This window comes from Herpailurus yagouaroundi, unplaced genomic scaffold (genome assembly GCF_014898765.1).
Source record: "Herpailurus yagouaroundi ecotype Mexico unplaced genomic scaffold, PumYag 142, whole genome shotgun sequence".
Lineage (NCBI taxonomy): Eukaryota > Metazoa > Chordata > Mammalia > Carnivora > Felidae > Herpailurus > Herpailurus yagouaroundi.
In genome coordinates this window covers 46,063,737-46,084,024 of record NW_024412397.1, presented here as the reverse complement: position 1 = coordinate 46,084,024, position 20,288 = coordinate 46,063,737, and the positions used below count along the sequence as shown (strand labels likewise).

The following is a 20,288-nucleotide window of genomic DNA, read 5'->3' as shown; positions in this document are numbered from 1 at the left end:
ACTTTTTAGTTTCAGAAGCCAGAGATGTTTTCATTACTGGTATCCTCAGGCATAGACTTTTTAATTTAAAAAAAAGAAAGTTCAGGATGGAAATCGCCTATCACTACAGGAATGTCTTTGCAGCAGAAACACATGATGGTTTACCTGTCAATCTCACCATCGTGCCGGCTTTATTGTGTCTGGAATGAGGAAGCAGCAGCAGGGAAGACAGGTGAGGCGGGGTACACAGAGGGGCCTCTGGAATCGCTAATACCTCAGAAAAGCTGAAGGCTTAATTCCAAAGTGGTTTTGAGACTTCAGGTTTCTTACCTCTTGGGGCTAATAAGAAAGCGACCATTCGGCTTAGAACTTCCCTACTTCCTCCAAAGTCATAATGTCCCACTTTTTGGATTTTTTTGGACAGGTGTTATGGTAGATTCAAGTTGGCTACAAATTCTTTTGTCACTCTCCCCAGCAGGGGGTAGATTTTATCTCCACCCCACCCCCCACCCCCCCCCCCCTTGAATCTGGGCTCTCTGTTGAGCCAAGAGACTGTGCAGAGGTGCACTGAGCAATTCCAGGCCTGGCCTTTCAGAGCACTGAGGCTTCCGCTTCCTCCCTCTTAGAACACTTTTGCCAGCAGCAGGGGACCCTCCCTCTTAGACCCCAGCTCCCATGCTGGGACGGGGTCAAGCACATGGCACGGAGGTCCTGAGCCAGTATGGACTGGCAACTCATGGGAAAGCCACGTAGGACAGACATTTCAGCCCAATCTTGCCCCTTGACACCCTCGTCACCCCCTGCCGCAGAAGCGGGCCAGCAAAGGGTAGGCTGCTCAAGTGACAGAGAATAAGATGTTGCCTTAAGCTGCAAGCTTTCGGCGTGGTTTGCCCTGCAGCAACAGATACCTCAAATTTATAAACGAAAAGTTTCACGAGAAGGAAGATCATCTTGCTAACAAAGCACAGGTCAGAACACTTGCCGGGTGGGAACAGAACTGTTTTGAACACACGATAACATCCTTTATCTTTTAGTGGCTTTGACCTCAAAACCAGCCTCAGCTGATGTCTTCTGGTGTCCAACACAGAAAATTCAGAAAAAGAAAAATCTCATTCAATTACAGCTTCATCCTGACATGCGCGTTTCACACAGACCTTATTTTTTAAACAGAGTTTATTGTATTTAATACATTATAAAATTTGAAAAATTGTAGGAAAGCAGCAGACTCAAACTGGAGCAAGTCTAACAAGTAATAATTCTGGCCCCTTTGCAAAACTGATCAGTTTAAAAACAAAGTCATGTTCACATCTGTGAGGCGGGCAAAGAAGTGTGATTTCTGTACAAACTACATTTAAAATTTCATGTCTAATGTCTTTCGAATGCAGTGTGCTCATGAAGAGTTTTTCTGAAGTCCTGCCCGTCCCGCCTAAACAGAGGACAGGAAACCTCCATCCTGCAAATAAACTCTATTCAAGGTGTTTTTTTTTTTTGTTTTTCTTTTTTTAAAAAAAAAAAAAGGAAAAAGAAAGACAAAGGAAAAGGAAACAATGGATGGCTGTTGGCAATGAAAACCGTAAGGAGATGCGTCCTCACTGCTCATGGCTTGTTTATCGGTCAGAGGCCTTGGGAGGCCCAGGACACTTCACGGCCATCACAGCACCAACTGTAGCTACCACCTTTTTGAAACTTTTTTTTTTCCTTTTTTTTTGCATTTCCTACCTTTTGACATATATATATATATATTTATATATTTTTTTACACCTTGAGGATATCACTATTCCAATTGTTCCCATATGAATACAGGTGTGGTCTCTATTGGATATCAATGTGTCTGTTTATTCAATTTTAGGTCCAGGACTTGGTTTTGTTGTCCCAGCTGCACATAAATGTCCCTTTTTTGTTTGCGTTATTTGTTGTGTACGTTTTTTGTTTTTGTTTTTTCCTTTTTGCATAAGAAATCTGTCCGTTTAGTCCAGAGGCTCTTGCTTTATCCGGATGACAGAGGGCCCGCGGGGCGTCCGCCTCAGTTCCCGCCGCAGGACGTACTCGCTGAACTGGGACGAGTCCACTCCTCCTCCACAGGAGGCCACGATTTCAAATCCTCTCTGCTGCAACCTCTCGAGGACCTGCACAGGGCCAAGACAAGCATCTGGTTAGGGGGACACAGGTCCTCTGGCCACACAAACAGCCCAAAGAGGTGTCCTGAAGTTTGAGATCTTGTGCAGCCCTGGTCATTCTTACCCACCCCCCGAGTCTCTCTGAGTTTCTGCTTTCAGAGGAAGGCCCTGCACTAAAGGGCAGGAGGGATGGAATGGTTGTGTCCAACACCCAAAATACTCCTTCACATGCTTGCCGCTCACGTGCCGGTTCATTGAATAGTTGCAACCACCTTGCTTATTAATGGGTGGTCAGCCCATTTCATACCCGGGAAAACTGAGGCTCACAGCCTATAAGTGATGGAAGTGGGTTTCCAGCTCAGCTCCATTTGGCCTCAGATGCGACGTTTCTTGTAACATGCAACACTCCCTTCTCTGCAAAAAGAGAGGGTTTACCTTTCCAATCTCATCACTAAAATATCTTCTCTGAGATGATAAATGATATGGCCAGACAAATGATCTGAATCTACTCAGCCAGTGAGTCATTCTCAACCCATTCACTCTCAGCGCCACCACTGCTGAAGTCTGCCTGTACTAACTTCATATATTTCAGTTTGGAAGACGGATGTAATTTCAATGGCAGAACCAATGGACTGCTGAAGACGGTTGAGGTTTATCTACAAGTTTTTGAGTTTGTGGCATTTGAAATAGATTTATTGCCTTGGGTGCATTCAGGGAGGCAAGAGTAATTGCAATGGTTAGATGTTAGAAAACATATCCAAATAAAGATATTCTAAACTTCTCATCTAATAGTAACTTCTCATAAGCTCTTCAGTTTTGAAATCAAATACCTAGTGCCAGAAAGATCCCTGGGTTGGTCACCAACATGTCCGATGGTCTTAAATGTAGGAGACAATTCCTATGCTCTTAGGCAAAAATACAGAAAGTTGATCTACAGCATTGCTTCCTTAGGAATCCAACAAACACTGGACTTGCAAATGTTCCCTGGGATTCTGGCTATAATTAAATTACTTCTACACCACTCTAAAGGCAAGATGACTCAATCATAACTTTAAAAAAATTCTGGGGGCGCCTGGGTGGCGCAGTCGGTTAAGCGTCCGACTTCAGCCAGGTCACGATCTCGCGGTCCGTGAGTTCGAGCCCCGCGTCGGGCTCTGGGCTGATGGCTCGGAGCCTGGAGCCTGTTTCCGATTCTGTGTCTCCCTCTCTCTCTGCCCCTCCCCCGTTCATGCTCTGTCTCTCTCTGTCCCAAAAATAAATAAACGTTGAAAAAAAAAATTTTTAAATGTACTCAACATAAAGCAAACCCTTACTGTTTCTTCTTAAATTATTATTTTTTGGTTGCCTACTTTTATGTGGAATATAATTTGCTATTTTGCAAAAGAGCTCACTAGAGATTAGAAAACAATAGAGTAAACTTTCAGAAAACTACAACTTCTAATGCTGGCCAATTAAAAAAAAAAAAAAAACCAAGGGGCGCCTGGTTGGCTCAGTTGGTTGAACATCTGACTTCAGCTCAGGTCACGATCTCACAGTTCGTGACTTCAAGCCCCATGTCAGGCTCTGTGCTGACAGGGCAGAGCCTGGAGCCTGCTTTGAGTTCTGTGTCTCCCTTTCTCTCTACCCCTGCCCTGCTCACACACACACACTCTCTCTCTCTGTCTCAAAAACAAATAAACATTAAAAAAAAATTTTTTTTTAATAAAAAAAAAAACCCCAAGTCTTTATGAGAACAAAATGAACATTCTAACCTACAGTGCTCTTATTTCTGTAGAAATATCCACAATGCATATGCACACCAGTCAGCAAGGGACAGAACGAAGAAAACAATCCCTATGTTCAAAGTCAAGATGTGCTTTGGTGGTAGTTAAATAAAAAGGTGAGGACCCAAGAGCTAAGACTTCTCCAGCAGAGGCAGGAATGTAGCCTTTCAGCAAGAAAAACCCCAGTCTGCCTGGCCAAACCACTGCACCAGAAAGGATTCTTTGCCTTCACTGGGAGAGGAATTGAAAAGGTAGAAGCTGTGAACAATAAAGAACATAACTCTGATATCGTTTGTCTTGCAGTGATGGAAGGTTGCTAAACTGTTAAATGTGGAAATCCCCAAGCTTCCTCCCTAGGGGGTCTGATACATCTAATATGATAATTATTCCATATGACCCAGTACCTTGAATGTGCTCAAAGCTTATTTCAAAGTAATGCAAACAGCTATGCTCCTTGGCCATTTCTTTTTAAACATCAATTTGTCAATAACAAAATTCCTTAAAGTTAGTGATCACTTGGGAATATTAAATCACTCCAGGGCTGGGCTGGAGGTATCAGGTCTTGTGTGTCTTATCCCAAAACCTGTGAATGCCTAGAGGACGGTGCCTATTTCTTGGTCGGTGGAGCAGGAAGCTGGAGTCATCGATTACGTCGTGGTCGTGTCATGGCTGTGTCACTGATGATGTTAATCCAGATGAAAATGTCCACATCTGATCAGACTTGAATGACTGGGAAACTTGTCAGGCATATGAATTTGTCCCACAGCCTGAGTGGTGGGCTGGGGTTTTGTGTGAGACATGGGGCCCTAGAGAAGCAAATGCTGTCCTGGCCCTGATGGGCACTGCCTCCTCCCTCCATCTGGAGGGGGGCTGGGACAGGGAGCGTTTGTAGGAGGCAAACGGCTTTCAGAGTTTCAATTAACACCGGGCCTTGCGGGTGCACCTCTGGCCCCATCCAACCCAGCGGCCACCACACTGCCTGCCAGCGTGTGCCTTTCTCTTGCCCTCCCAAGACACAGCTCCTGCCAGCATCTCCTGCTGTTTTGTTCTTGGACGCCTGTTCGTAAATTTTAAAAATTGTAAGTAGTGGGGTGCCTGAGTGGCTCGGTCAGTTGAGTGTCTGACTTTGGTCATCATCTCATGGTTCATGAGTTCTAACGCAGAGCCTGCTTCGGATCTTCTGTCTCCCCCCCCGCCTCTGCCCCTCCCTCACTTGCTCTCTCTCTCTCAAAAATAAAATAAACATTTACAAAAATTATAAATAGTTGTGGAACAATCTTCAAGGGGCAGAATGGTAGAGTGGGTGCTTCTAGTCTTTGAGCTGTGGGAGGGGTTTTATTGGGTCAATAAAGGCATAGGCCCACTCCAATTAAAAAGAGGTCGGGAGGGGGTGCCTGGGTGGCTCAGATGGTTGGGCGTCCAACTTCGGCTCAGGTCATGATCTCGCTGGTTTGTGAGTTCGAGCTCCGCGTCGGGCTGTGTGCTGACAGCTCAGAGCCTGGAACCTGCTTCAGATTCTGTGTCTCCCTTTCTCTCTACCCCTCCCCTGCTCACACTCTGTCTCTCTCTCACAAATAAATGAATTTAAAAAAAGGGGGTGGGTGGGAGAAACCCCAAGCCCTTACTCCATTGACTTCAAATCGTTTTGAGTGACCTAGACCCGGAGTTAAGACCCAGATGTGCCTCTGCTTTCTCATCAGCAAGACAGGGGGGCTAACGGCGCTGACCCATAAAGACTGTTACAAGTAGACAAGGCACATACAACCCTTGGCGTGGGGCTGCCACACGTTAGTTACGATAATGAGCAGACCAACCAGCGTCTAAGGGACTCAGCACCTCACGTGTAAACCCACCTTCTGAATTCCACCCGTCTCCTCCCATAGACTTCTCCATCTCAGAAAACAGGAATCCCATCCATCCAGTTTCTGGGTCAAAAATCGTAGTCATCCTTGGCTTCTGTCTTAGAACCCACAGAAACCTTGTTAGCTCTACTACGTTCCTGACATTCAGAATCGGACGCTTCTCAACTGTTGCTAACTGGTCCCTTTGCTTCCGCTGTTCTCCCTTTGCTTCCCTCTGCTGCCGGAGGATTCATGTTCAGGGCTGAATTACATCCTGCCACGCTTTTGCTCAAAATCCTCAAATGGCTTTTACTCACACAAGCAAATGAATGAAAACCAAAAGAAACAAAACAAAAAATCTCAGGGTGCTCCCCGCCGCCCAGGAGGCAATCCGTGATCTGTTCCCAGCCACCTGCTGGCCTCGGGTCTCAGGACTCCCTGTCTCTCACTTTCTTCAAGCTGCGCGGGCTCTCCTTGATACCCCTCCTCACACCATGCCGACTCCTACCTCGGGATCTTCACAACTTGCTGGGCCCTCTGCCTGGGACGCCCCATCCCAGCTACTCTCTCTTCTCACTACCTGACCACCATTTCTGTTGGTTACTGTTTGGCTCCCTTGTCTTTCCCAGAATGGAAGTTCCCTGAAAATACAGCTATTGTCTACTTCTTCCTCTCCTAGCGTTCCAGTGCTCACACGGGCACTGGCTTGTAGTGTATGTTCAACAAATACCTGTGCAATGATTGAGTGCCCAGAGGGTGAACAGGCCTACCTACCCAGAAGTGATGCCACATGAGAGTTTCCCAGCTCTCTGGATGGAAGGCACTGTGTGAAGGCAAGGTTAAGTAACAGCATTAAGAGCGACATTCGATTCCACACGGTATACGACAAGGCTGTACCTGGACCGAGTTGAGGTGACAGTAGCCATTCAGTGGAAACCTAATGACGTGTGTCGAGTCATGATTCCAGCCTGCATTGACAGAGTTACACATCACATCGCCGATCTCTGGAAACACTTCTTCTATCAAGGATTTGTCACCGCTGAGCGTGATCCTTTCTCCGAGGTCTGGGGCGACACGCACCACTAGGCACTCGCAGGGCCTTGAAAAGCGACCAGTTTCTCTGTCCTGCTTCCATCTTTCCATCTCCAACAACATGGGCTGAAGCTGAAAATATTTTGCCTCTTCATATAACAAAGTGTAGTCCTGGCAAAACAAACAAAAAAGGTGTTTCATAGCGCAAAATACAAACACGAAGCGCTGAAGATGTCCACAGGTAAGAGGTGATTTTTTTCCACCTCTGTTACTTTGATAATCAAATCTGCGTGTGAATTTTTCACTCACAACACAACTCCACGTGCATTCATTCATTCCTTCATTAATGCATTCAGCGATGATAAAAAGAGAAAAGAGTATTAAGGGCCAGGCAGGCCCTCTTCTAAATGCTCCCCATAAATTAAACCCTGTAGCCCCCCCCCAACAGCCCTGTGGATTTGGAACCATTATTATTCCCACTGTGCAGATGAGAAAACGGAGGTGAGAAAGGCTGAAGCCACGACTTTTCTCTTTCAGTAAGGAGTGCCTCTGGGCATTTAAAATTCGTGCGGTGAGAATCCACTTTACGTCCTCCAGAAGGAGCCACATGTAGGTCGCAGTGAGGGAGGCGCAGGCGCACTATTCACGGGAAGCCCACGCTCCCCGTCACCTTCACTGGCAGCTCAGAATTTGTGGGAGGCAGGGGGCAGCACGAGGCGGGAGGGCGGCCAGAGACAGTGGCGGGAGGGCGCCTGCAGGGCACACGCCGGGCGCGGCTTTGACCTAAGCGTGGGTGCTGATCTGGGATGGTCTGGGGGAGGCGGAGGCACCGCCCTCGACGCTGCCATGCTCAAGGGACAGAGGCAGACATCAGTCCACGATCCCTGCCGGACAGATGTGCACGAAAGGAAACCCGTCCCTTTCTAAAACGACAGCCACCCACTCTTTGACTCTTGCCTTAAAACAAAATCTACTGAATTAGAACAGAAATCTGGCAAGCAGGTATTAACACACACACACACACACACACACACACACGCGCGCGCGTCACTGAATGGGAGGCCTTGGGAGGCAGCAACGCAGGAATGATGTTATCAAGCAGGTCAATACAGTCTACGCGTAGCTATGACCACAATCCTCTCCGGGTGTGAGGCAAGTGGGGCACTTGTCCGGACACGTTGACTGAGAACGTTTTAATGAGCTGACACAGGCGTGTCCGCCGTCCCTCCTCGGGCTGGAGCTGGCGGGCGGTGCCTGGTGCCCGCGGCAGAGCCGCCCTGAGAGCCTGGGGCCCGAGCGCGGCCCGAGGCCTCGGCCATCTGGATGGGATGGCGCACGGAGAGGATGACCACGGGAAAACGGGTTCTATTTGGCACTCTGCTCTTTTTCTTGCAAATTAAGCGGCAAAGGCAGCAGCGGCAGTAGCATCACGCAGGGCTTCCAGAGAAAAAAGCATGGAGAGGTGAGAAAGTCCCAGCGGGCCTCCAGCCGGGTCTTCCGCTTTCTGTGGCAGGACACCTGGGCCAGGTGAAGACGCTGCCCCAGATGCCCCTCAGCAGAACAGACCGCTGCAGTGCTCTGTCTTCTCCCGGCAATGGCATTATTGCAGGAGTCCCGGTTCCCTGCTGGAGAGGAGCCCACTGCCCTCATCATCTTCCTTGCACATCCTGGCACCTGACCCACAGGAGGTTCTGTTTGGTTTGAGGGGAGGAGAATAAAGCTGAGGTGTGGCCACGCTTAGGAAAGGACAGAAGTGAGGCCCCCTCACACAGCCTGAGGGCGGGAGTGGGGAGATGGCCGGTTCCTCCTGGACACCTGGGATCCCCACTGAAGTACATCAACCATGAGATGCTGACCTCAATCTTTTACTTACTTATCCAGATGACAGCTCTCAAGGAGATTTAAAAACAGCATTGACAGTTGACAAGCAGTAGAAATGAGAACTTCTGCTACTAACTTTTCATTTTCCTATGAGAATTAAAAATTTTAGCACAAGGCGTGCCTGGGTGGCTCAGTTGGCTAAGTGTCTGACTTCGGCTCAGGTCATGATCTCACGGTTTGTGAGTTCGAGCTCCGCAACGGGCTCTGTGCTGACGGCTCAGAGCCTGGATCCTGCTTCGGACTCTGTGTCTCCGTCTCTCTCTGCCCCTCCCCTGCTCACACTCTGTCTCTCTCTCTCTCAAAAATAAATAAACATTAAAAACAATGATAACACAAGAAAGAATCTGGACTCCAGTGAAAATGTGTCATCAAGTCTTCAAATCTGAGACTGCTTAAAGCAGTCTTAATGACCAACTTTGACCCTCTGGAGGAATCCTTTCAAACACTGCTGAATAGTGACCATTAGCCTTTGATTAAATGCTTCCAGTGATGGGAAGCTTACTATCTAACAAGGCACAGCACTGACTTTGTTGGCTGCTCTGATGGTTGTAAGTTTTTCAGTTAGAAGGACCTTAATTTCCCTGTAGTTCCAACTTACTTGTTCAGACTCTGCCATCTGGGGTTATATGATCCTCAACTTTCTTTGACCTGTTAAACCTTCAAACGTCTGAACACAACTGTTACGTCTTAGTATTATTCAGGCTGAAAACACCCCATCTTTTCAGCTCTTTTTCATTCGTTATGACTTAGAGGTCCTTCAATATCTGATGTGTGCTTGACTTTGTCAACATACTTCTGAAAACCCAAACCCAAACTGGACCTAACATTTCAGATGCGATCTGATGAGCACACTGTGAAACCTTCGCTTGGCCGCACATTCTAACCACTATTAAAGCAGCCTGCATTCATTTCCTATGGCTGCTGTAACAATCACCACACATTTAGTGGCTTAAAACCACAGAAATTTATTCTCTTACAGTTCTGGAAGTCAGAGGTCTAAAATGGGTCATTAAGGTAAGAGGTCTAAAGGGGTCTGGACACTCTAGAGGAGAATTCGTATCCTTGCCTTTTTCAGCTTGCAGAGGCAGCCCACATTCCTTGGCCTGTGGTCTCACATCACTCTGACCTCTGCTATTGTCACATCTTCGCTGACTGTGACCCTCCTGCCTCCTTCTTTCACTTGTACCCTTGTGAGTGCACTGGGCCCACCTGGATTATCCACAATAATCTCCCAATCTCAAGACCCTTAACTTAATTAATCACATCTGCAAAGTCCCTTCTGCCATGTAAAGTGATACATTCCTGGATTCCAGGAATTATGATGTGCACATCTTCGGAGAGGGGCATCATTCTGCCTATCACACGGCATCAGCCTGTATTAACTTTCTTGGCTGTCCTGTTACCCTATTAGTTTATAGTTTGCTGACTGTGGCGTCCCCATACCTTTTCCTAAGAGCTGCTACTGAGCTAGGCCCTTCTCTTTCAGCATTTGTGAAAATTTTTAAACCCTCCATTATGTATCCCTCTTTAAATTGTTGGAATTTGTCCCAACATACTGAGAAAATGTGGATTCTTTCATCCAATGTTCTGCTCTCTCTCTCTCTCTCTTATCATTTTGAGCCAGGTGTTGTGTTTCTAGATGGAGTAATGACACGGCTACATGCAGACCTTGGTTCAGGTTGATGCTCAGGTAGCAAATGAAGACTCTGGATTCTGGCTGTTCAAATAGTTATAAAACCTAGAATTCGGAGATCAGTCAGCCCATAACTGTGGCATTTGCTGGGTGTCTTGTTGAAATGCCATGTGTTTGGGTGGGACTCCAAGGGGAAGGCTGGACATGCGGGAGGGCCCAAGTCTCTGTACTGCCCAGAGATTCTCCTTAACTATTTTGGGCTCCAGTCTCCTTATCTGTAAAATGAGAGGAATCAACTCCTTCGAAGTTGCTTCCAGCCCTGATATCCGAGTCTATATCCATAACAATGTCCTGACCCACCAGTTTGTCTACCATAACCTGAAGGTAATGGGGCTAACAGGACTTGGGGTTACAGCTCCTCCAATGCTGACTCTGAATCTTCACCCTCTTTCCCCCCTGAGTTCACGAGCCACATGGGTAATCCACTCTGAGGTCTGGCCATGGCCTGACAGAGTGCCTCCCTATACGATGCTGCTCGTGGTTCCTTGTTCTCTGCTCCTGAACAATGACGGAAACACTGGCCGTTATTAGACCTTTGGCCCTGCTCAGTGATTTCTCAAGGATTCTGCCAGTGGTTACTGAAGCGAAGTTTAAAGGGGTCCCCTGAAGACCATCTTATACCCTGGGATGTATCTCACAGGGCCCGGTCTTGAACTCCTTCAGGCCACCAGGTGTTCTTTTACTCTCTCTTGACCATCTGGCTTCATCTCTTCCTTTACTGTGCTGTTCCTTCCGGTCTCTGGGGTGGAGCGCCATCTGCACCGGGGCAGCGGACGCTGGAGAACAGCCGAGCGCCGGGCTCCCCTTGGCCATCGGCCCCCCACGCTGACTTGCCTCCAAGCGTCTGCCAGCTCAAGAACTAAAAAGGCCCTTCTTGTTTTTGTTATCATTTTCTGCACGGTTAAGCTCACACTGGCCATTCGCTTTCTTGGCGGGCTCCTTTATAGTCGTCTTTCTCTACTTCCTAACACACGTTTCCAGTCTCAGCTCGTCGGAGATCGCCCCGTGGAGCCGACTCATACCCACAGCTGCTTTTCTTAGGAACCTCATCCTCCTTTCCTTCCTCAATTGGGATCATTTAATTCTACTGTCTAAATCCCGTATTTTTTAGAGTCTACCAAGTTTCTCTTTAGACCCCCTGACCTTGTGTTCATTTCCTTCTGCTCTCTGAATCTTTTGAAATCTTCTTTCCTTATACCTTGGTTCCTATCTGGCAACACCCACTGTTCCTTTCTTTGGTTGTTCCTCTAGACAACGCTGTCTCTTATCCCTAAGGTATGAGGTGGAAACGGGCAGGAGTTTATGGGGCAGCAGCAGGTGTGGCCCCAGATTTCCTTTTGAAGAAAATGAAACCCAAAACTACATTTGCTTTTCAGCAAAGCAACTGCAGAATGTACTAGATGCTGTCACTCGTCTGCCCTGCTTCTATGCCAATTTTATCTTCCCTAATTAGGAAAGTATCATCCATATTTCTTGTGTAGCCTCACATTCAGGTAGAGGGAAATAGATTATTCACAGACCTATGATCACATTTAAAGAATTTTAAAATCCTAGAAAACATATTTTTAAAATAAAAAATTTTTTGAGATTTACGATAGTTTTTCGAGGCACAGAAAGATCAAGATCCCATTTTACAACGAATAAATTGAGCTTTTCTAGGACCTTGGAGATAGGTACACGGTACATAGGTATGGGTGGACTTCAAAATGCAAATGGACCCATGTCTCAAAAGCTTATTTCTTGGTTAAGTATTTGGAATTCAGAAAACATTCTCCCTAGGGGGAGGAAAGTCATTTACACCGTGTATTAGTTTCCAATTGCTGCTGTAAGAACTTACCACAGATTTGGTGGTTGAAAACAATACAGATTCACTCTCATACAGTTGTGGAGGTCGGAAGTCTGGAATGGGTCTTAGGCAGGGCTAGCTAGCCGGTGGGGCTGCCTTCCTTCAAAAGGCTCCAGGGGACAATGCGTTCCCTTGCCCTTTCCAGCTTCTAGGGCTGCTTGCATTCCTTGGCTCCGGGCCAACAATCACATTCCTTCCTTCATCACATCTTCTCTGACTTTGACCCTCCCCACTCCCTCTTTCAGTTATAAGGACCTTTGTGATTCCACTCTGCCCACCTGGATTATCCAAGATATTCTCCCCATTTCAAGACCCTTAACTTAATCACAGCTGCAAAGTCTCTTTTGCCGTGTAAGGTAATATATTCTGGGGATTAGGATGTGGACCCCCTTGGGGACCATTATTCAGCTTGCCACACACACTTACTGATTCCACCAAACAGTTCAGAAATTCATTTAACTCCTAATGGCCTTGAAATTTTACACACCAGTTGGCACATCCTTAAACTCCAAAGGCAAATCAGTCACTTATTCATTTTAAAATCTGTTAAACGTGCCGGATGCCATGCTAGGCACTGTGGGTTCTGGGGAATGCGTCCAGTTCGTCCCGGGAGCTCCTCTTCACTGCCCTGGGGCCTCCCAGGACGCACTTGGCTCCCTAGAAGGCAGGGCATGTAAATATCAGGGGACCCACAAAGCAGGGACACCAAGAAGATGAGAGGAAATGAAGGATTTTATAGTTTACATTTCAAAAATAACATCCAGGTAGTAGTCATAAGGAAAATAAAAAAAATCTTTGCGGGACTTAATTTCCTTTAGTTTCAAAGATTTTTTTTCTTTCCTTCCTTCTTCTTTCTTTCTTTCTCTTCTCTCTCTCACTCTCTCCCTCCCTCCCTCCCTTCATTCCATCCCACCCTCCTCTTTCTTTCTCTCTCTCTCCCTCCCACCCTTTTCTTTCTTTCTTTCTTTCTCTTTCTTTCTTTCTTTCTTTCTTCCTCCCTCCCTCCCTCCCTCCTTCCTTCCTTCCTTCCTTCCTTCCTTCCTTCCTTCCTTCCTTCCTTCTTTTCTTTTTAGGTGGGAGGTGGGCCACCATAATTTTTTCAGTATTTCAGGTTTGGGGTGTCTAAAATTCTTAATTTCCCTAGTTCTGCAATACTTTTTTCCTTTTTTTTCCTTTAAAAGGACTTACTATTTTTACAGCAGTTTTAGGTTCACAGTTAAAATTGAGGGGAAAGTACAGAGGTTTCCCCTATACCCCTGTCCCCACACATGCACAGCCTCCGCCATTTTCAACATCTCCCACCTGAGTGGTGCATCTGTTACAACTGATGGACCTACATCACCCAAAGTCCACAGTTTATACTAGGGTTCATGTTTGCCTTTGTACATTCCACGGGTTTGGACAAATGTGCAATGACATGTGTCCACCTGTTCACTCCTCCCACCCCTCAATCCCCTTTCTTTTCTTCAAAACCTAGAAAGACTGGCTCCCTTTTCCCCTGCTACCAACTGATACTTCTGGCCAGCAGCACCAGCTTCCAGTTTCTCCTGACTACTCTCATTTTTCTCGCAAGCCGGGGTGGGGGGAAGGTGGTGGAGGACACCCAGCCTGAGATTTATCCTGATGGCCATTAAAGGACACAGAAGTGGCGGCAAGAGTCCCTTCTGCACCCGGCCACTGTCTCATCCCCCACCACCTCCGGGTCTCCCGGAGAAAGGCCACGTATACACAGCTGATCAAGACGGGGTGCTTGAGGCAGAGCAGAGGCAGACCCATCTGCATTCTGCAGCCACACCCTGGCTTGGCGAGTCAGCTGCATACTAACTGCAGGAGTTAGGGCTCATGTGTAGGGCGGGGTGAGGGCAGGGGCTAGAGATTCGATCCAAGATGGTGCCAGGGCTGCGGGCTGGCGGTTCTGCCTGCCTCCCACTCCTCCTCCTCCTCGGTCGCTGCAGCTGGCCCTGCTTCTGAGGGAGCGTCCTCGGGAGAGGGACAGAAGTGGCCCTGGGCAGGAGTGCCAGGAGTAACAGTTTCTGCACCTGGGACATAAATACTGGGAGGCAACAGCTGAGACTAGGGGCCGGGGCAGCCATCCTAAGTGGGCACTCTCTTAAGTACTGAAGAAGAGACTTCTTGGGGGTCTACCCAGCTCACCACTCTTTGAGAGTGCCTTCTTCGAGAATGTCCGACTCTCAGGAGTGGGTGACTAGGACGCGTGTCTGGGTTACCACAGCTGATTGGCTAAAGCGTAAGCATCGGAGCCACCTGAGCCAGTGAGATGGTCTCTGTAGAACCAAGGAAGGGGAAAGAAACCCCGGGCAGTATTGCAGTGGAGCCATGGGCATCACTCTAGAAGCCCACAAACTCTCATGACTGAGGTCCTCAGAGCTGCCCTGCAAGTTCCAGCCCTGAGAGAATGCTCCTGCTAATTCTATGAGGTAAGCCAGTATCCATCCCATAAAAACTTCCTTCCTCTCATTCTTTCTGGTTCTCACCTGGGGCTGATTTTGACCCTAGAGGACATTTGCCAATGTCTGGAGACATTCTGGGTTGTCATAACTGGGAAGGAGGTGGGTATTACTGGCATATATTGGGTGGAAGCCAGGGATACTGCTCAAAAGACAGCCCTACCATACAGGTGTGCTGTTTCGAAAGGACACATGCACCCCAATGTTTATAGCAGCACTATCCACAATAGCCAAAGTATGGAAAGAGCCCAAATGTCCATCAACAGATGAATGGATAAAGAAGACATGGTGTAAAGACACACACACACACACACACACACACACACACACACACACGCTGGAGTATTACTCAGCAATCAAAAAGATGAAATCTTGCCATTTGCAACTACGTGGATGGAACTAGAGGGTATTATGCTAAGCAAAATTAGTCAGAGAAAGACAAATATCATATGACTTCACTCATATGAGGACTTTAAGACACAGAACAGATGAACACAAGGGAAGGGAGGCAAAAATAATATAAAAACAGGGAGGGGGACAAAACAGAAGAGACTCTTAAATATGGAGAACAAACAGAGGGCTACTGGAGGGGTTGTGGGAGGGAGGATGGGCTAAGTGGGTAAGGGGCATTAAGGAATCTACTCTTGAAATCATTGTTGCACTATATGCTAATTCAGATGTATATTAAAGAAATAAAATAAAAAAAAAAAAAAGACAGCCCTACCACAGAAAATTAGCTGGCTCAAAATCCTAATAGGGCAAGGTGAGAAACTCAGCTTGACCGAGATCATTTTTGTTGCAACCTAAGGAAGACATAACTCCCTCTGATCGATGGTCAGTCCTGGCATCATTAACGAGTGGGCCAGCATTCAGACACCCACGTTTGCTAACATAATGTAATGTGAAGTGCACAGCATCACCAGAGATGTATCCTCACTGAAATGTTTAGCTTAGACTATCAGGCCTTCAGATGAAACTTGCAGTTTACAGGAAATTAGAGGCTAGAGTAAAGAACTAAAGTACGCATGACGAGGCAGCCAGACAAATCCAGACGGGGGGGCATTCTGTGGGGCACCTGGCCCTGTTTCTTCAGTGAGTTAGCATCATATAAAAAGCGATGGACTAGGCTAGGTAATAAAGGGAAGGGACATAGTGGATCCAACATGTGATATTAGATCAGATACCGTCTGGGAAAAACACTTGTAAAGGACATTTTGGGGTCAACCTGGGAAATCTGAATATGGTTCCAGTATTAGAGGAAATGAGATTTTATTGAAATAGGAAGGTAGAGATTGTTGTCTGAAATAAGGATAGAAAAAGATCCAGAAGGCCATGCACTAAGGTTTTGACGCTGGTAGTCTCCGAGAGTTGGGAATACGGGGTTTAAAGTTTTTTTGCCTGTCTACAATTTCAAATCTTCTACAATGTACATATACTTTTTCTATAATCTTAAAAGGTCATTACAAGTAACTAATACATTTTTAAACTTAAGCCAGGGATAGGTAAATTGTGGGCTGTCTGATAGCAAGTTTTTCTTTATCTAGGAAGGGTGGGCATTCATCAGCGACCACAAAAGATGTCAGCAACATGAGGGACCCTTACCAAAGATGTTCAGAATAAAAGGCTAGAGAGAGGCAATTTTGCGGTTCCCAATCAAAAAGGGAACCAAAGATCTGGACTCATGGTGTTCCAGGAAATACAACTGTGTGTGCACGCCCTGTACAACACATGTACATAAGCAGAAGATGAAGCAACGATGAATCAGTCAGTATGATGGGGGGGTGGTAGTGAAGGGAAGAAGGACAGTCATCTCTGTAATAAAACAGGGCAGAGAAGCTCTATAGTCACTTATTTAAGAGAACAGATTCCAGTGGCTTTCAGTGGAAGCAGGGCACAAGCAGCTGCCACTTAAGTGATGTTCTGAAATATGAAATTATCTAAATTGTTAAGCGGGTATCGAGCTCATACAGCGTATTTGCAGAATGGGGTCTTAAGGGGTGCAGGATGCCGTGATGTCAACGTTTCATGCATTCACTCAACCCAGCATCAAACAGATGGAGAGGGAAGCAGGAAGTCAAGGAACACTTCTCCCGGCAAACCCAGTCCGGACCATCTCTCCTCACGCTGTGCTCCTTCTCCAAGATCAGGAAATAGACTCCGATGAGGAGGAAAGCACCTACTGTGTGATTCAGGGACGGACAGACTGAGAGCTCATCTGCGTGCGCGTCTGCGTTTGTGACTCCCGTGAACCGCTGCGGTTTTTTCGTCCGCCACAGGAGCAAATGGCCACCTCAGCTTCCCCTCTCCTCCTGCTGTTCCTCCAGGTTCCAGAACACCCTGTAATTTACAGCCTGTCGCCCAGAGGCTCTGTGGAAAACATTTCAGGGCCCTGCGAGACGTGCGCTTAATCTGCCAAACTTTTTGTCTTTTCCCCCCAAGTGTGGGCCACAGCTAAAGCCTTAGCCAATTAAAGGGTGTGTTTTGCACTTAGAATTGATGAACAGCGCGCCTTTCAGGGGCCCGGAATCCTGAGGGAGCTTGCAAGGTGCGGAGAAGCAGCCGTCCCAACCTAGCCCCCCTCAGGACTGACCTCAGGGACCGGCCACAGCTTAACTCCCATGAGGAAGTCTGTCTCTCAGCGTCTAACTTGAATGCTCTTGAAAAAGAAAATAACACCTGCCACGTTTAAATGTGTTCACTACCGAGCTCCATTTCTGGAACATCGTCCAACTAAAAACAAGTGGCTGTTATCATGTTCTAAACGAAATTCCCCATCAGTTGTTTTGTACTCCTGGAGTCTGCATCTCTTTTCAACATGGGATTACAAATTAATATTTTACCCTCATAAGTTGCTCAGGATGATGACATTATACACGTTTTATACCTCCCATTTAGTCCTATAAATTAAATAGTATATTGCCTACTTAGCTTCTGGTCTCCTGTGACTGTTTAGACGCTTTTCTGTTGTATTTAAGTTAATAAATACTGAGTAATTCTATGCGCCCAGCACACAATGTCCTTTAGAAAAACATAAAAATGTCCCTGCCTGTGAGAGTCTTTTACAAAGTAGAGAATCCTGATACATACATAAAACATCCAGAGTTCGAATATAATCAAGTATATGATGAGGTATGAACCAGAATCTGGTTTGAACGTGGGACTCACTTCATTCATTTATTGATCCATCCACGCACTCAGTCACTCACGCCACCAATATTTACATGCTTAGTATGTGCCAAAGCTGCACCAGAGCGACAGCCACTGCTGGCCAACTTCGCCAACAACTATTCCCGGCCCCTATCCCTTGCTCACTTCTCTCTCACTGTAGAGGCTAGAAGAGAAAAAAATTACTTTCTTAGCCTCCTTTACATCTCGGGGAGGCTCAGTTCTAGCCAATGACCTATAAAGGGAAAGTCTACTGAGGAATCTCTGACAAGGACACAATCTTCTGAGGTAAAGAGTCTCTTGCCCCATTTTCCTGCCGTGAATGAGGAGGTGATGCCTGGAGCTGGGGCAGGCAACTTACGACCTTGAGGTGACAAGCGTGAGGACGAAACATCAACACTGAGGACGGCAAAACAAAAAGACAGTTCTGGTCCTCGATGACACCACAGAGCAGATACCACCGTCCGTAACCATGGACCTCTGACTTCTTATGTGAGAACAAAACTAATCTCCATGAGTTTTTAAGGCACTGCTGATTGGGTATTCCCACATCTGCAGCCAAAAGCATGTGTGACTTACAGTTGGGTACACAGTGCTCAACAATGGAGATGAATGATTGCAAATGTACTGTGTGTGACCACAGAGAATCACAGGGCGTAGGCGAACCTAGGCTGGATTAGGCACGGATGGCTCAGTGATGAAAACAATGAGCCCTAAGTGACAAAGGCCAGGAGAAGAGCACTAGGCAGGCAGAACGGTCTCTTTGAAGGGAACAAGAAGATGGTATGTTTGCAGAACTAAGAGAAGTCCTGTAGGGCGTATGTGTAGGGTAAGAGTCGAGGGGAGCAGGGGGCAGAGCCTCCCGGGCCTCGTGGCTATGACAAGGATATGCTGTTTTGCTGCATGAACAACGAACGGGAAACCTCTGCACAGCTGTAAGCGGGAGCTTATATGATACACCATTTTCCCCCAAAAGTATCCCTCGGTGAGGGATGGGGCTGGAGACGGTGGAGGATGGGGAGAGGGAGAGGGTATGGCTATAAAAGGGCAACAAGAGGGATGGTTGCCATGATGTAAATATCACGTGCCTTGACTGTATCAATGTCAACATCCCAGTTGTGTTGCTATGCTACCATTTTCCAAGATGTCACTCTCGGGGGGACCTGGGTAACCAAGGACCTCTCTATTATTTCTTATAACTGCATGAGAGTCTACAGTGATCTCAAAATAAAAGGTCCTGACACTGCATAGGATTTTCCCTCTCCCTCTCTCTCTGCCCCTTCCCAGCTTGCATGCATGCACACTCTCTCTCAAAAATAAATAAACATAAAAAAAAAAGTCAAATGAGAAAAAGCGTCTCTGGGTTTCAACATGGAGAGTGGAGAAGAGGGGGAAATGGTGGGAGAGGGAAACCAATTATGAAGGCACTCCCAGTCATCCAGAAAGCTGAGCCTTGGACAGGGAGGTGGGATGAGAGGGGTGAACTGATTGGAGAACTATCTGGAAGGTACTACGGACAGGCTCACTGATGGATTGTGTATGGGCAGTGAAGACGAGGAAAAAGTGCAGAATGACTCCCAGGTTCCTGCCTAGAGCAGGCAGATAGATTCTGACGTGCTGTTTTAGTGTTTTACTTTTTTTTTGAGAGAGAGAGAGACAGAGTGTGAATGGGGAAAGGGCAGAAAGAGAGGGAAACACAGCATCTGAAGCAGGCTCCAGGCTGTCAGCACAGAGCCCAATGTTGGGCTCAAACTCACGAGCTGTGAGATCATGATCCGAGCCAAAGTCAGATGCTTAACCAACCTGGTGCTAAGCCATCAGGTGCCCCGGATTCTGTTTTTTTTTTTTTTTTTGGAGATGGGACACAAAACAAGGGTGGAGGCACGCATGGCCACCTTGTGACTGGGCAGCATAAGGACCCAAAGAACTATCCAGGTAGAGATTTCTGAGGGGGCATCTGGAAACGCAATCCTCTGAAAACAGAACTAAAAGGGGTATTTCCCTTCCCCGAGTCCACTGCATTCCTTCTAGGAAAACATGAGTGAGTAAGAAACTGCTGCCCACTGCTGCCATATCACACTTTCAGTCCTTCTCCCTCTACTCACTTACTTGCTCTCCAAGATGCTTGTTGGTGAACACCTGACGTCCGAGGTGCCATGTCTGGTTACCAGCTGTGGCCACTGCTGAAGTCTGTGCCCATGTTCAGTGGGGCCCCCTTCTTCTCCTGACTGCCCTCACTTCCTGCGTCTGGCACAGAACTCAACTCTACCTCCTGTCTCTGCACGGGGCCAGTGCCTGCTTTCTAGAAGCAGACCTGACACTCGTCCTAGCTCTCTGTTGCGCCTGCAGCTGGTGTGGGGCCGGCTGCCTAAAGCCGGCCAGCTCTCTCTGCTCTCCGAGCAGAGGCGTCCCTGGGTTTACACTGAGGGCTGCGGGCAGGAGACTTCACTTTGGCCTCCGTGTAAGATGCTTGCCAGCAAATGAGGTGGTGTGCGGGGAAGAC

At 47.2% G+C, this 20,288-nt stretch overlaps 1 protein-coding gene across 3 annotated transcripts in view; it reads right to left on the bottom strand.

The window, feature by feature from the left end:
• Window positions 1-1,134: 1,134 nt before the first annotated feature.
• Window positions 1,135-20,288, bottom strand: part of KCTD1 (potassium channel tetramerization domain containing 1) — a 92,739-nt gene continuing 73,585 nt past the window's right edge. For all 3 annotated transcript variants that reach the window (XM_040479185.1, XM_040479182.1, XM_040479184.1), the window contains exons 4-5: window positions 6,598-6,903; window positions 1,135-2,105 (exon numbers count right to left, since the gene is read on the bottom strand). In XM_040479185.1, the coding sequence (XP_040335119.1) occupies window positions 1,947-2,105; window positions 6,598-6,903 (465 nt within the window). In that variant the 3' untranslated portion in view covers window positions 1,135-1,946. The remainder of the gene's footprint in view (window positions 2,106-6,597; window positions 6,904-20,288) is intronic.